The following is a 14,336-nucleotide window of genomic DNA, read 5'->3' on the forward strand; positions in this document are numbered from 1 at the left end:
TACTGACAGCATGATAGCATTTAGCATCAGCTCCAGAGGCGGAGGCAGACATTTGATACACCCGGGGCTTAGCCCTAAAGGGTAGTATGCATGTGGGATTGGGGGGGTTAGAAATGACTGAAAGATTAATAATAATAACAGATTGGATTTATATAGCGCTTTTCAAGGCCACTATTCTTTCACTCTCACATTCACACACTGGTGGAGGCAGCTACAGTTGTAGCCACAGCTGCCCTGGGGCAGACTGACAGAAGCGAGGCTGCCATATCGCGCCATCGGCCCCTCTGGCCATCACCAGTAGGCGGTAGGTGAAGTGTCTTGCCCAAGGACACAGCGACCAGGACAGAGAGCCTGGGGATTGAACCGGCAACCTTCCGGTTACAGATGCGCTTCCCAACCCCTTGAGCCACGAACATTTTTTTACTGTACAACATCAATTTAGAGTAAACTTGGTTTTTTTTGGATAAATAAATGTTGAAATATCTTTTGAATTAGTTAAATGTCAGAATAAAGAGAGACAGAGATCTGTCTATTTTTTATCACTTTCATTAAATTTAGGAGTACATATACACTAAGTTTATTGTTAATTAATAAGAAAACTCCAGACGATTCCATCCTGAGCTGAAGAAGCTTCTGATAGGTTAGTAGAGTCCATGTGAGTAAATTGGTGGCACAGCTGTGGATGCATATAAGGCAAAACACAGAGCCTGTTTCTTTAAAATGGGAAAATCAAGAGATGTCAACAAAAGACCAGGAAAAGAACTGTGGAGCTCCATAAGTGTGGCTTAATTTTGAATACAATTTGGTGCCATATAGAAATACAGATAGTTTCTCTCTTTACTCTTAAAGTTAACAAATGTGTTTTTTATGTTTATCAATCTAAAAAAAAATAAACATTTAGTCTGATTTGATGTTACAATTAAAAAAGTGTTTCTGTTTTTATCTGAAGAGTTTGTAAATATCTGGTTTCAACTGTATATTTGATGATGTTGGTGTTTGGCTTGATTTTCAGCACAAAGAGGGAGAGAGAGAAACAGAGAGGGAGAGAGAGAATGAGGACAGCACAGAGATGGAACAAGAGCAGGTGAGACACACATGTTAGTCAAATGGTCGTTTACCAAAAGTATCACCGTATCATAGGTCCTCATGTATCTCGTACCTAGTGTTTCTTTTTAGGTTTGTTATTTTTCAAATTCTATATTTATTAAGTTATGCAGGCTTGTTTGCACAACAAGGCTAAATAATTATATAAACTTTTGTGAATCTACATAGTGGACTTTGGTAGAATTAAAAAATAAGTGTAGTGCAGGTCTATGATGATTTTAGTGCTCATTTAGTTCTGATTCTGGTTCTGTCTTGGTTAAATCCTAAATAGTCCTGATTTTGAACTGTTGTAGTCCTGTTTTAACTCCGGATCGGTTCTGGGTCTGGTTGAATTGGGGTTTAGTCCTCGTGTCTTGATGCAGCCCCGTCTGAGCTGGTTCATACCAATATTAGGGGGGATTTACGCACAGTCGTAAATTCCCACAGTGCACTATGTGCTTCGAATATTGTGTGTAGTTTTTGTTTTATACAGTGCTGTTTGTGAGACAATGACCCCACCTCATTCCCTCATACTTCCTACTATATCCATTTTGCAGGCATTCAAACTTTGCATTATTGCATGCTTAAAGTAAGCAAGGATAGTCAAAGTTTAACAAACCAGTCTGCAAGGTATTTTAATTTCATAGTACAAATAGGAGCATGAAAGAAATGAAAAAAGATATTTAAAAATAATGTAATGCTTTGCAAATTATTATTAAAGTGCTAGTCATTCACATTATTCAGTGTTTTAAATATAAGTGAGGAACATAGACTTATGAAGTGAAAAAATAAATAGTAGACACAGTGACTGTATGTTTGTAAGTTTTCTCCCCAACAAACACAACAATGTCAACGAAACGTTTTACACCATCAAACGCACCTGCGGTAGCACCCAAAGGCAGAGGACGATGCTATTGCTAACCATCGCACAAAATGTTGGACTTCTGGACATGCTAAAGGAAGGTAGAAGTTACCGTATTTTTTGGATTATGAGGCACATTTAGCGAAACAAAATCCCATGTTCTGGACCTGAAAACAGGGTTTGATCTTTGGTTTCATTCTATGATACTGGACTTATTTTTCTACGAAGGTTTGAACTTTGAGAGTGTTTAAACTAGAGAGAAAAGTGTGAAAATGTCCATGCCTGTCTGAGAAAAGTGTATAAACTGTGTAGGAAGGGGTTTTACAGCCTTAAAACATCTATACTAATTGTAAAAAAAAAAGTTTGCTAATTCGTGGATTTCACCTATCACGGGTTATTTTTAGAAAGTAACTCCCGTGATAAACAAGGGACCGCTGTAAAGCTCTTTGTTGGACTGGTGCGAAGGGCCTGCAGGTGCTCATGGTCAGTGTTAGGTTACATCAAGTGTAGCAAGTACTTAATTTGAAGTTAGCCTAATGACACTTGGAATAATTAACCGAATTCTAACTTTAGTGTAGAGGATAGACATCAGTGAAGATAGCTTGTGAAACTGTTTACATCTTGTTGAATCCGGTTGTGTAAATCCACAAAGAGTGGCAGGTCAGCTGATCACAGTCTATACATGAAGAAAACCTACTGGAGCTCACATTAGAAATTACAGACTTGTGATTCTTTTCCCTATGCTGAGCCACTACACATAAATTACGGTTACTCCTGAGTGTCCCATTTTACTGTTTAGGTGTGGAGGCAAAGTCACCCTCTACAATGTAGGCAACAAAATGGTTATTTTTAAAAACAACAGAATGAAGCTGTCATGGGAATTAGAATTTAGATTGGAATAGTATTTGCCTTCTCATGTACTAATATTGTTTTATATTATATTAATGTAGGACAAGGTTCGGATGCCTTTTTACAAAAATGGTTATTAGAATTTTCCTTAAAGGAGTTCCTTTACATTTCCAAGCCTGTACTTTTTCCACTTAACCTTTACTGCAATCCTGTTATTCTTTATATGCAGTTTTTATGTCTCAGTGACCACTGAACTTAAACAACATATCTGCCCGTATAGCTTGCCCAGAGGCATTTCAAGGTGGCTACAAAGTGCTGGGGGTTATTTTGTTTTTCTCCTTCTGTTCAACTCTCAGAGGCACATGTCGACATTGTGCCTGTGTCTCTTTCAAGTCAGCCCAAAGTTTCACCACCTGTTTGGGGCTTCGCTTGTGGATCACTAAGATGGTGTGGTACGAACACGGGTCTTTCCCTTCATTTTTGGGGAAGTCAAACATGAGGAAGGCGTGGTTGTGCGTGGGGAAGGCATTGAGCCGAACCATGCACATCCCTACGTACACGTCATCGATGGGGAACAGGTGAACTCTTTTAGAAATTAAGTGCAGACGTCTGGTCAACTGACCCGAGTACACCAACCCTCCCCCGCCTGCATACGCGGGGTATAACCCTTTGTAGAAGCTGTGTGGGATAAAGTACTTTGAGATGTTGACTCGGTTGGGTGAAGCTGCTCCTATGACGTCCCCAAACACGAAGTTGTGCATGTTCTTCTTCACATGCGGCTTCTCCATCTGGATCTGGAGGTAGGTTATCAGTTTTGGTGTGTTGACAAAGATGTCATCATCTCCTTTGAAGACAAAGTGGGTCTGCTTGCAAGAGTGTGAGAACCAGCTCCAGAAGAGCACATCCTTCAAGGTGAGATTGAAAAATGTATCCTCAAAGTCCCACTGCAGAATATCTCCATAGAGCGTACTCTCCAACTTGAGTAACGCAGACACATCCACACCCGGTTCTTTGGTGTTTTGCTTGCCCAGCAGGAATACCCTGCGGACATAGGCTCCACCATTATCTCTGCCACTGCCATTTATCTTCTGTCCTGCCACCCATCCCACCTGGCCCCAGGTCTGCCGAATAGCCTGTCGGTTGTTGAAGTTATCCAGTGTTGTTTTGATGGCGAAGAGAATCAGAGGGTCCTCCCGCTCTTTTCCCTGAGCTCCACATTCTCCACCTGGCTGGAGGAGAACCGGGTAGTCTCTTGTCTGCATGTACTTGGTGAAGTCTTGCACCTGTTGTGGTAGCTCGTCAACATTATATGTCATGTTGTTGAGTCTGCGAACTGCAGAGAAACTCTTCTTCAGCAGGAAATCATCAAGGCTGATATTCTTCATTAATCCCTTGGCTTCGTGGGGGTGCAGGATGGGGTTAAATTGACGGTCAACGACCAGCTGGAGCTGGTTCCAAAAAGCCTTTTTCTGACATTGGTTCTCCCAGAAAATTTTAGGGAGTGAGACGAAGATCTTATTTCTTAAAATTCCATTGGCCACAAAATGAGAACTCTTCGGCATGATTTCACTCGCTGGTGCTGTCATGCTCATACACACCGTGAGACCAACGTAGACAAAGAGCAGGGCCAGGAAGATGCAAGGCGTGCACACACAGATTAACACCCTGCGCCAGCGAAAGTAACACCGTGCCATTCAGCTGCAAATACACAAACACCAAGTTACACTGAAGAAATCTGACATCTGACAATTTCTGAGTTTCAAAATATAAAACAATTATTAAATGTACAATAGTGGATTTATGTGTATCTGGATCGAGAGGCAAAGCTCCGCAGAGAAATGAAGTGAAGAAGCATGAGGAAATGGAAGATTTGCAAAAGAGAGATGAACTAAGACCATATGTAACAGTGATCTCACAAACGAGTGCGTAAAATAGATTTTAGCTGAGTTCTTTTTGATCACATGATTAACAGCCAGTATAATTGGCTCATTTGGCATGTAAGCATTGAGATGCAAAGCAATTTTTTTCTGGTCATTTCAAAGCCATGCGCAATCTTGACTCCACCAATCAAAAACCATGTGCTTTGATTGAAATTTAGTAGTGTGGTTTTTAGCAGATAATTATCACAAGTTCAAAAGGAACGTTTATTTAGAGTTAAATTTAGTCACACTTTGAGGTATGAAAAAGAGTTAAGCACATTTTTATTAGCAGATAAACAAACGCAGTCTACAAATTCCTTGTGTTAACAAGAAACTGAAAAGATGATGTCATTTTAAAAAACTTACCTTCTTAGGTCTAAATCAGTGACAGCCCAAACTTCACTATTCCTAACTCTAACTCCTATTCTGACCCGAGCCAATAAGAAGATGTCATTTTTGGCTTTTATTATATTGTTTTCCCATTGAGGGTAGAAAGAAAATCATAATTTTAACAAACAAGCATAAAAAAATCACAGTTTTTCTAAAAACTCTGTTTTGGTCTCTTCCCAAATATAGAGGTTAGGGTTACCATGACTTCAACCCTAAAAGGTTTAATGAAGCTGTTGATGTCAGCAGTTTTCTTTGCTTACCTGTTTTTAATGAAGGCTTTCTATTTCACGGAATAATCACATAGTTGTTGTTATCTAGTTGAGGAGCGTTGTCCAGCACAGTTTTGTCTCATTTAGTCTGAGTAAACTCTCTACTCAAGAATTAAAGATAAAATACAGTGAGTCAGTCTATCAGGAAGGTTTCCTCTGTAGCTGAAGCTCCTCCTTTGAGCCCTCTGGCTGAGGAGGCAGCATGGATACACCCACTTGTGAAACGAAGAGAAATTCCACCCACAAACAATGGGAAACACATCAATGTGTTTCATAAGAAATGAAGACGATACAAAACTAATAACATTTATCAGTGACTCAGCTGTTGGTGTCACTACCCCAGAATCACAGAGAAAATACTATGTAAAACATATCAGTGTGGGTGTGAAACTTCACTAGTTCATTCAGTTCATCTTGTGCACATGAATAATCAGACATCAGTTTGGAAACAGAACTTCCTTCTGTGCCGCCCTAAATCTCCACCTAATCTTTTCTTTTTTAGCAGCTTAATTATGACTTCATCACCTGGCAATCTTTTCATGGGCAGATTCCTGTCATCCGCACACCTATCAGGTCAGACAAGAACTCTGATTAAAAACGGTTGCATTTAAATAATGTGGTGTGTCTGCAATCCTGACACTAAGGTGTTACAACAGTTGTCATGGAAAACAAGTGTGAATCAGTTTGGTTGGTGATTGTTGTCTTAGGGTTTTCCCAATCTTACCTAAACGCTCCCTCCTCAGTGTTTGTAGCAGTTTGGAGGCATAAACTGTGGCTCCTCTCTGTCTTACATCCCTACATGTACATAGTAGCAAATTATATGCATAAGATGGGATGTTTTCTGTTTCTTTGTGTGAAAATGTGTGTCATCACCATCAACATGAATCTGAATCAAAATACCTGTTTATCTGAACATCCCAGCCGGGCTCACAGCTCTTAAGCCAAAGAGCTCACAAATCAAGGTTGTTTTGTAATATTCTAGATAATATTCTTATAAAGAGTGCATATTTTCCTTTTTATTCCTTCCCTTGTTATCTCTGATCCCGTAAAAACCTCCGCAGGATTGTGACACATTGTGCCTCAAGTATTTGAAGTATTTAGGCAAAGTCTTACAAACAGTTTCAGCTGCAGCTAAGAGTACAAATGGTTGTAAATGTGTGCTGTATGTTAGTGTTAGGACCCTTTGGTCCACAGTAAGTAACTTTTGGTTCCCGGCTTCCAAACGTTTCAGAAACCTAGCTTGTTCTCGATCAACTGTAAATTAGATAATAATGGACATTATTAGTTGTTCATGTCATAATGTGGGCTGTGAATAGTGTCGGCATACCCGATTAATTAAAAACTGAGAGCTTAAATACACAATAATCATCTGATATTCTGGTAACAGACTGAAGATGTGATCGTTTAGCTCCTTGCTCCTTTAGAACAGTTAAACCTTTAGTAGTAATGAAAACTTTCCTTACTATTACAGTTGTGGATGCACGTGGTTAAGGTTTCAAAAGTGTTTGTGTGTAAGTAATCTCTGTGAGTTGAAAGGTCCAACTGCTCCAAACCCCGTTTCCAGCTATTTTCTTTCCTGCCCTAGGCTTCAGATGACCTCAGTGAGAGTGGATATGCTTCTGATCATCTCAGACCTTCTGCTTGTTAAAGAGGCAATCACGCAGTATTTCAGTTACAAAGATGACAGGACTGTTTCAAAAATGGTAGGAATAAAGTTTTATTTTTCATATGAAGGGGTGTTTTGGATTTTTCTTCTTTTACAAGTAGTATGTTTTTGATAAAACTTGCAAAAAATCTTCTAGCATATTCCAAGAATGATGGACATGAAGAGAAGGGGATTTATTGCTGAATGTTAAAATGAGGACACGTTTTTTATTTCATTTTATTATTGTTATTATTATTATTTTTTTCACCGAGTGGAAAAAAAAGATTTGCTTGCTGCTTTTTCCATGCACCCAACTACCAGTACCACTAGGACATGCAGGGGATTTGGGGTTGAGAGGAGGGGAGGAAGATGAGGAGTAGGAGGAGGATAGGTTGGTAGGTAAAAAAGACAAACTGCTTGACAAACAAACATGAGAGGGGCTGTGTGAGTGTGTCTGTGTATGCACGGTTTTGTGTGTCTGTGTGCTCAGTGTGTGTGCTTCATTGTGGATATGGATGTACGTGCGTGAGAGAAGTACGTGTGTTCGTAAAAAAGGTGGGTGGGAAGCGCGGGGGAGGGGTGGGGTGGGGTCGAGGAGAAAGAGGGTGGGGTTGTCAACAATTCGACTAGCTCTAGAAGCACACTATCCTCACTTGCAGTAATTTCAAATCGTTTGCAAATCCCAGATTGATTACAGTGATAGTAAGACAAAACTAGCCAGACCACTGGGCCGTGAACCCAAATTGTATTTTCATATCATACGATTCCCCCTAAATCTGAGGGGATAATTTCTATATCTGTGATCCATGCATTGCCTGTGTGGGGGGAAAAAGAAAGAAAACAAAACTCTACATATTGGAAATGAAGTCTAATCGGGACACATTGTATCTAACACAGTATCATTTTCCTCAGTGAACTTCAAAGGGTCTCTCTAAGGGTCTCAGAACCTGATGTACATCTGCAGTGGAAGAATTTCTGACATGATCGGACTACTGGTAGTGTGCTGTTTGGTTTTACTCACTGGACTTAACTTTGTCTGCTAGTTGCTTCTGTAGGAGGGCGAGGAAGACGTGACGGTGAGGTTGCGATGTGGTGGGTGGAAGGGGCAGACAGAGACACACATAACAGATCATTCAGTCAGTCAGTGTGACCAAGCAAATAAAGTTCAGTTGATAAAAGGTATAGGAATGCAAATCAAGGATGCAGTAATCAGGATTATCATATACAACCGTGTGAGCTAACTAAAAAGGTAGAATCAGCCTCGGAAACTCTCTTCCCAGCAATGTGAACCCGCACATGGTGCTTCTTCCCGATCGGAGCAGCACCGTCACTAGTGTGGCAAAATGTGAGCCCACGTAGCTTTCGGTGGGATATCCTTTTTTAAAAAGAAAACAAACACATTTTTTTTTAAAAGGAAAAAGAGCGAAAATGGGAAACCCAGAGGGAGATCCACCTTTCAGTGGTGGGGGCAGAATTCCAAGGTTACGCCCCTGCATCAGAGCGCAAACAGATGCCGTCTCTGCACAACTTCATCTTTTTAACACGGCTACACACATGCTCACTTAAACGCACACATAACTTCTTGGAGTTAAAGAAAAAAAGTAACTGAATCCGCCTACTGATTCCAAAAGTTTAATCAAACGCGTTGTTTACCGTCCTTTAGCCACAAGTAAGCGCGAGAAACCTGATAGATGGCGAAAAGAAGGGGAGTGAGGGGATGTCGATCTGACCTGCGAACTGAACTGTGACTGAGATGACGTGCGTTCTCTGCTTTGAGTCTTTTTGGCTGTGATGTGATGGGGAAGTCCTGAGACACAGTGCGGCTCTAAGCTGCTGGCATAGGAAACGAGCGGGCTAGGCAGTCCACGGGAGGCCAGAGTCAGGCTGGATTACAACTGGATTGGTTAGGTTCGGTTTGGATCGGCAGCTCCCTGGCCAATGACTGCTCACGGAGGGAGGTTCTTACAGTGCAATGGAGCTTCTGGCAGCGTGAGGATCGATGGAGAGGAGCGTGACAGTCAAACAACAGAGATCACACCCTCCACGGTGAACAGAGGCGCCAACCGAATGAGGCTTCATGAGGCGTGCAGAATGGATACAGGCACGCACACACACACACACACATACAGTACACGCACACTACAACCACCACCAATGTCATGGCAGCACCCTGAATACCTACACGAGGAATCTGGAGTCACTTTCCCTCGACAACTCCCCAACGTTCCTGCTTTTACAGAAATAACAAGAAATGACTGACAGGCAGCGAACGAGGACATAAATGACCGATGTGTGTTCATCCGAGGAAACTACCCTACACATCTTGGTTGCGTCAGTGACTAAATGTCCCTGTGAAACGAGCGCATCGCGTGGGTCATACTCATGTAAACAGACACCTTTTACACAGGAGGAATCAATATTGCATGATGACATAATCAGATCACAGTTCAAAAAGAGGAAGATCCCAAATCAGAGAAACAAACCAAAGCAAAAGGAGGAAGAGGGTTGGTCTCTATAAAAACGAGGAGTCTTTATAAGAAAGGCTACAAAAACTCAATGGGACCTCCAACTTCAGCATACAGCAAAAGGCACCACAATATTATTCTATTTATCTAACTTGTGAAAAAATTGGCACGTAATTCTCTTATTTTTTTCATCTCTCATAATGCTGTAAATCAAAAAACTTTACATATAAATATCCCCTCCCCCCCGTTATAAAAAAAGTCTTTGCTGTTAGCTAGTAGACAATTTTTGCTGAAATGAAAATAAATATTTCATTTGTTTAGAATATCTGTCTGTTATACAAAATAAAAATATTTCTCCTAGGTGCAGGTCTCTAGTCCACGGGTTGTGTGTAAGAGGAAGGGGAGTGTGTGAAGTGGAGAGGGCGGGAGGTGGCGGGGGTGTAATGGTGGGCGTCGGAGGGAGGTTAAGTCTTAAAGGGGCATGTTGTCAGCCTTGGAGCGCTGCGACTGGGAGCCGCGGCTCTGCCCGTTGCTGCGCGTCCCTGGCCGACTCAGCCCGCGGTGAGTCCGTGTGTCTGCACCGGATGACGAACGGAAACCCGGGACATTTAGAGGCGGGTCCATGTTCATGTTCTGCATACTGAGGAAAGGCGTGCTCTCCCCGTGACCATCCTCTTCCTCCTCGTCCTCTTCCTCCTCTTCTGACTGGCTGAAGCTCTGTGAGCTGTAGTCCCGTAAACCCGCCGAGCGCTGTGAGATATGTCCGTTGAGTCGGTTGCGTCGCGGGCGACGCCGGCTTCTGATGGGTTCCCGTGAAGAGGCGTACTCCTGTGTCGTCTCATAAGCCTCGTCATCGGGGAGCCGGTAGGGGCTGGACGGTAGACTTCCTGTGCTCTCTGTCAGGTAGGGTCGTCGAGGACGTCGGGGCTGCCTGTATAAACTTCCATCCTGAAACAGAGAAAACACAGATTTCTTAGAATGGCTGAACAAATTTATTGACCCACTGGTGTGTTGGTCTGCCTATGCATACAAGAGAAGGCGATCCTGCTGTGAAGCCTTCAACTGAGCACACTTCACCATGTATATCAAGAGACTGCATGCTCACATGGTAGCAGCTTGCTAATCACAAGGTGGATTTGGCCTAAAACTTACACTTCAATATCCTCCCAATTTACTCACCTGGGGACCATAATTTAAAACATTAAGCATTAAGTTAATGTTGTATTTTACAAGACGTAATTTTAGCAACTGAGATCATAAAGCTATAAGAAAGTTGTTTAATGATGTCATAAATCAGGAAAGATGAAGCCCCTTTTTCTTTGTACACTTCTGTTTGTAACCAGTCACCCCCTGCTGGCAATTAGAAAAAAAAAAATACAGGTTTAAGGCACTTCAGGCCCTTTGGCTTTCAATCCAGTTCAGTTAATATAGCACAAAATCACAATAACAGCTGCCTCGAGGCATTTTATATTGTAAGGTAAAGACCATACAATATTATGAGGAAAACACCAACAATCAGCAGGGCCCCTTTGAGGAAGCACTTGGTGACAGTGGGAAGAAAAAACTCCCTTTTAACCAGAGCCAGGCTCAGCCGTCTTCTATGTCAAAGCCATCTGTTTAGTACATCAATCTTTTGGTGACTTTTGGACATTAGGCAGCAGTTACTGTTTGTGTGCTAGTTTTGTGATGCTATTCTGTCCGTGCCACAGCAAAAACCATTATATTTCACAATAACCCCACAGAAGGTTGAATGCGACTTCACGAGCCTTGGCTCGGCTTTGTTGTCAGCAGTATCGGTGCACAGAAAGTAAAGAAAGACACCTCTGTACAGCCTGCATTCAAACACATGCTGTAGGGAGAGAATATGTTAGTCATGGTGGCTTGTTTACTTCTGGTAAATCAATTATACATATGGTTTGTGCTGAACATGCAAACATTATAAGGAAAATGAACTTGGGGACAGTGAATGCCCACACAGAGACTGCAGGTTACATGCTAAGTTCTTCTTATAACTAACAGATTTTTTTTTTAAAACAAAGAATTTTTTATATCTTCAATAACAGTAAAGCTGGGGGGAACAGACATGTGCTTTTGATATAGACTATATATTGTATATAGGCTTACGTACATCGGGGCACCGTAACAGCGGTTGGTCATCGTCTCTGTGGTAGGCGGCAGCAGCAGGTGGAAGGGAGAGGGCGTGGCTTGTGTTGGGCGAGGTGATCTGAAAAGTGGGAACCTGGGGAGGCAGCGGGGGGTAGTGGAACTCCACAGGAGACAGGCGTGCTGGCGTGGTCAGTGCAGACACATACCTGGATGAGGTTAGAAAAACACAAAAAATAACCACAACTGTGTGCATTTTTACCTCTAACAGATGCTCATATCTGGTGAACACAATGTTCTCACTTTAACAATGCACTTAGTAAGTGTGCACTCCTGCATTATTGAGGCGCTCAGCTGCACCATCGGTTTAATCATGATATTTTGAAAGAGGTCACACATCTGTCTGTTCCCTGAAAAGCACCATAACACACACAAAAACCAGCCCTCATTGTGATCTGTAAGTCTTTGAACTATGGAAGGAAAAAACTTCAAACAGAAACAACAGAAGCAACCAACTGGCTCAGGTCCCCCCATTATGTGCCAACAAACCTGCTTAGTCAATCACAAGAGTATAAAAGACATTACTGCTCATGTGCATTCACTCCAACAAGAACTGAATGACTCCTGCCGCTCACTGAATTCAGCTTTACTTGTGCATCCATGTCCCATATTCTGAAATACTACTTATTTATTATTATGCAGTATTAACATCCATCCATTCATTTTCTTCCGACCAAATGAAGGTCATGGGGAAGCTTGAGCCTACTTCAGCTGTGATAGGGAGAGGAATGAGGTCCACCCTGGACTGGTCACCAGTCTATAGCAGAGCTAAAGCTGGTTTTATGGTCGAGCAGAGGTAGTGTGCTCGCTGTCCGCTCTAGTCCAGAGATAAGCCCGTCTGTCTGAAGTGAGCTCTGTTGTCAGATAGAGGCAGTGTAAGTGTGTGGTATGACGAGCCTGGGGCCACTCTTGCTTGTACTGTTGTTGATCCATGAGCCAGACGCGGAGGAGAGAAGTTATAATATGCAAAGAGCTGAAGTGCAACTGAGTGTTAAATACAATGAGAAGTGTCACTGCAGCCTCAGTCTGTGCTTTTCATGTTGTAGTTTTTGATCTTTGAACTTTTTTCAGGGTTCTCCTGTTCCGATGAACTCTGCTGTCGCCCCGTTTCTCTTCTCTTTACAAAGTCATGGGTGAAAAAAATAAATAAAAGATGTCACACCTGTGTATCAAAACTAGGTGAGTAGAATCACCTAAACAACAACAAACATAATAATAATAATAATAATAATAATAATAATAATAATAACAATAATAATAATAATAATAATAATAATAATAATTGAATTGAATGTAATTGCCTTCACCACCGCTATATCTTTTTACACATTATTATTAACAGTGTCTGGGTGATATAGTTCTTAAAAAGACTAAAAAAAGAAAGTCCTAGCAATTAATTGCCACTTGGTGTCGCCAGAGAGTAAAGGGCCTACTGTAGCAAGAAGCACAGCCAAGAAAAAGTGTTTAAGAGCCACTGAGCAAGTTCCTTCTCCCTCCAAACCACAGTGCCCACCATTTCCACTTTCTCTACCTGTCACTGTGAGGTGAGTCTCTTAGAGAATCGTAGGAGTCCCCGTACTGCATTCCCGGTCCCGACGCATCCGTACAGCCCCAGTGGGCGGCCCTCCTCGCCATGCATGCTGGGCTGCTGCACTTACTGGTTCCCACAGAGCTGGAGAGCCCACCTGACTGGCAGTCTGAGTTCATACTCTCTGTTCGCTCCATGCTCCATGTGTGCTCCTCGTGTCTGCAGGACGAGTTTAGAAGGTTATGACAGCAGCGGGGAGGAAGGGGGATACTAAGGGAGACTGAAGTTAATACACTGATCCCAACGACACACAACAGTCAGCTGTGTTAAGCATGAAAACAGAGCATCAGGACTCGTTTGTGTTGTGTTCAAGGTGGTTAAAGCTACCCCGTGTAGCTGCTGTACTTTGTTGTGCAGATATGTGCTTGCCGTGTACTGAAAGCTATTCATAGCAGATGGAGTGGATGTTATTACAGTGATCTAGCAGGCATGCCAAGCTAGGCCAAAGCAGCAGGCAGTACCACAGATAAGGGGCACAGGGTGTGCCCAGTGGCTGTGGTTGCAGTTAGAGCTCAGTTAATGAGTTATTACTCTGCCCTCTGGTGGTGAAGTGACTAATCAATCTGCAACTATGGAGAATCTTTTCTGTTTTAGCTGCAATTTGCTTAGTTAGCTCTAGCAATATAAGGTCACACAGACAGTTTATATTGTATTTTATATACCTGTATTGTGAAGCTTATCTTCACAATACTTTTAAGCTTGAGGGCGAGAGCTCAAAGTGGTACAAGTTGATATCCTATGACTTCAGTAAATTTAAAGAAAAAACATTTTGTTTTTCCCTTTGTTACCTTTGCTACATTCGTTCGTATTATATTGTATTATATTCAGGAAATTATTTACTTTAAAAGTAAAATTTGAAGTTAAACTGACCGTATCAACTATACAACACAGACCGTGATTTCTGCAAATCCTCGGAAAACATTGCATATAAGATTCTTATCAGGTCCTGTTGGTACTGTGGGTACGAGGTAATAAAGGAGTAAAACCTTTCAGTATGTGCATAAGTAATGAGTACCTTCAGAATATTTTGAAGGACAGGAGAAACAAATTACACTGTATTCGTAAGTACTTGGTACATGCACATCCTGCAGTTCCTTACAGAG

At 41.9% G+C, this 14,336-nt stretch overlaps 2 protein-coding genes across 3 annotated transcripts in view; both read right to left on the reverse strand.

Annotated features, from left to right (window-relative positions):
- Positions 1-2,261: 2,261 nt before the first annotated feature.
- LOC113029137 (N-acetyllactosaminide beta-1,3-N-acetylglucosaminyltransferase 2) lies at positions 2,262-5,505 on the reverse strand. The gene is made up of 2 exons (XM_026179807.2): positions 5,364-5,505; positions 2,262-4,492 (listed from the first exon to the last, which is right to left on the reverse strand). Exon 2 carries the CDS (start codon positions 4,486-4,488, stop codon positions 3,100-3,102), a length of 1,389 nt encoding a protein of 462 aa, XP_026035592.1. The 5' UTR covers positions 4,489-4,492; positions 5,364-5,505; the 3' UTR covers positions 2,262-3,099.
- Positions 5,506-7,073: 1,568 nt separating this feature from the next.
- The window catches only part of nrg2b (neuregulin 2b), a 73,607-nt gene continuing 66,344 nt past the window's right edge, over positions 7,074-14,336 (reverse strand). For both annotated transcript variants that reach the window (XM_026187021.2, XM_026187027.2), the window contains 3 exons: positions 13,177-13,392; positions 11,611-11,794; positions 7,074-10,430 (listed from right to left, as the gene is read on the reverse strand). In XM_026187021.2, the coding sequence (XP_026042806.1) occupies positions 9,954-10,430; positions 11,611-11,794; positions 13,177-13,392 (877 nt within the window). In that variant the 3' untranslated portion in view covers positions 7,074-9,953. The remainder of the gene's footprint in view (positions 10,431-11,610; positions 11,795-13,176; positions 13,393-14,336) is intronic.

Source organism: Astatotilapia calliptera, chromosome 2, assembly GCF_964374335.1.
Source record: "Astatotilapia calliptera chromosome 2, fAstCal68.1, whole genome shotgun sequence".
Taxonomy (NCBI): Eukaryota; Metazoa; Chordata; class Actinopteri; order Cichliformes; family Cichlidae; genus Astatotilapia; species Astatotilapia calliptera.

Coding starts and splice junctions, on each gene's coding strand:
- LOC113029137 (XM_026179807.2), bottom strand. CDS start 4,488: ATGGCACGGTGTTACTTTCGCTGGCGCAGGGTGTTAATCTGTGTGTGC.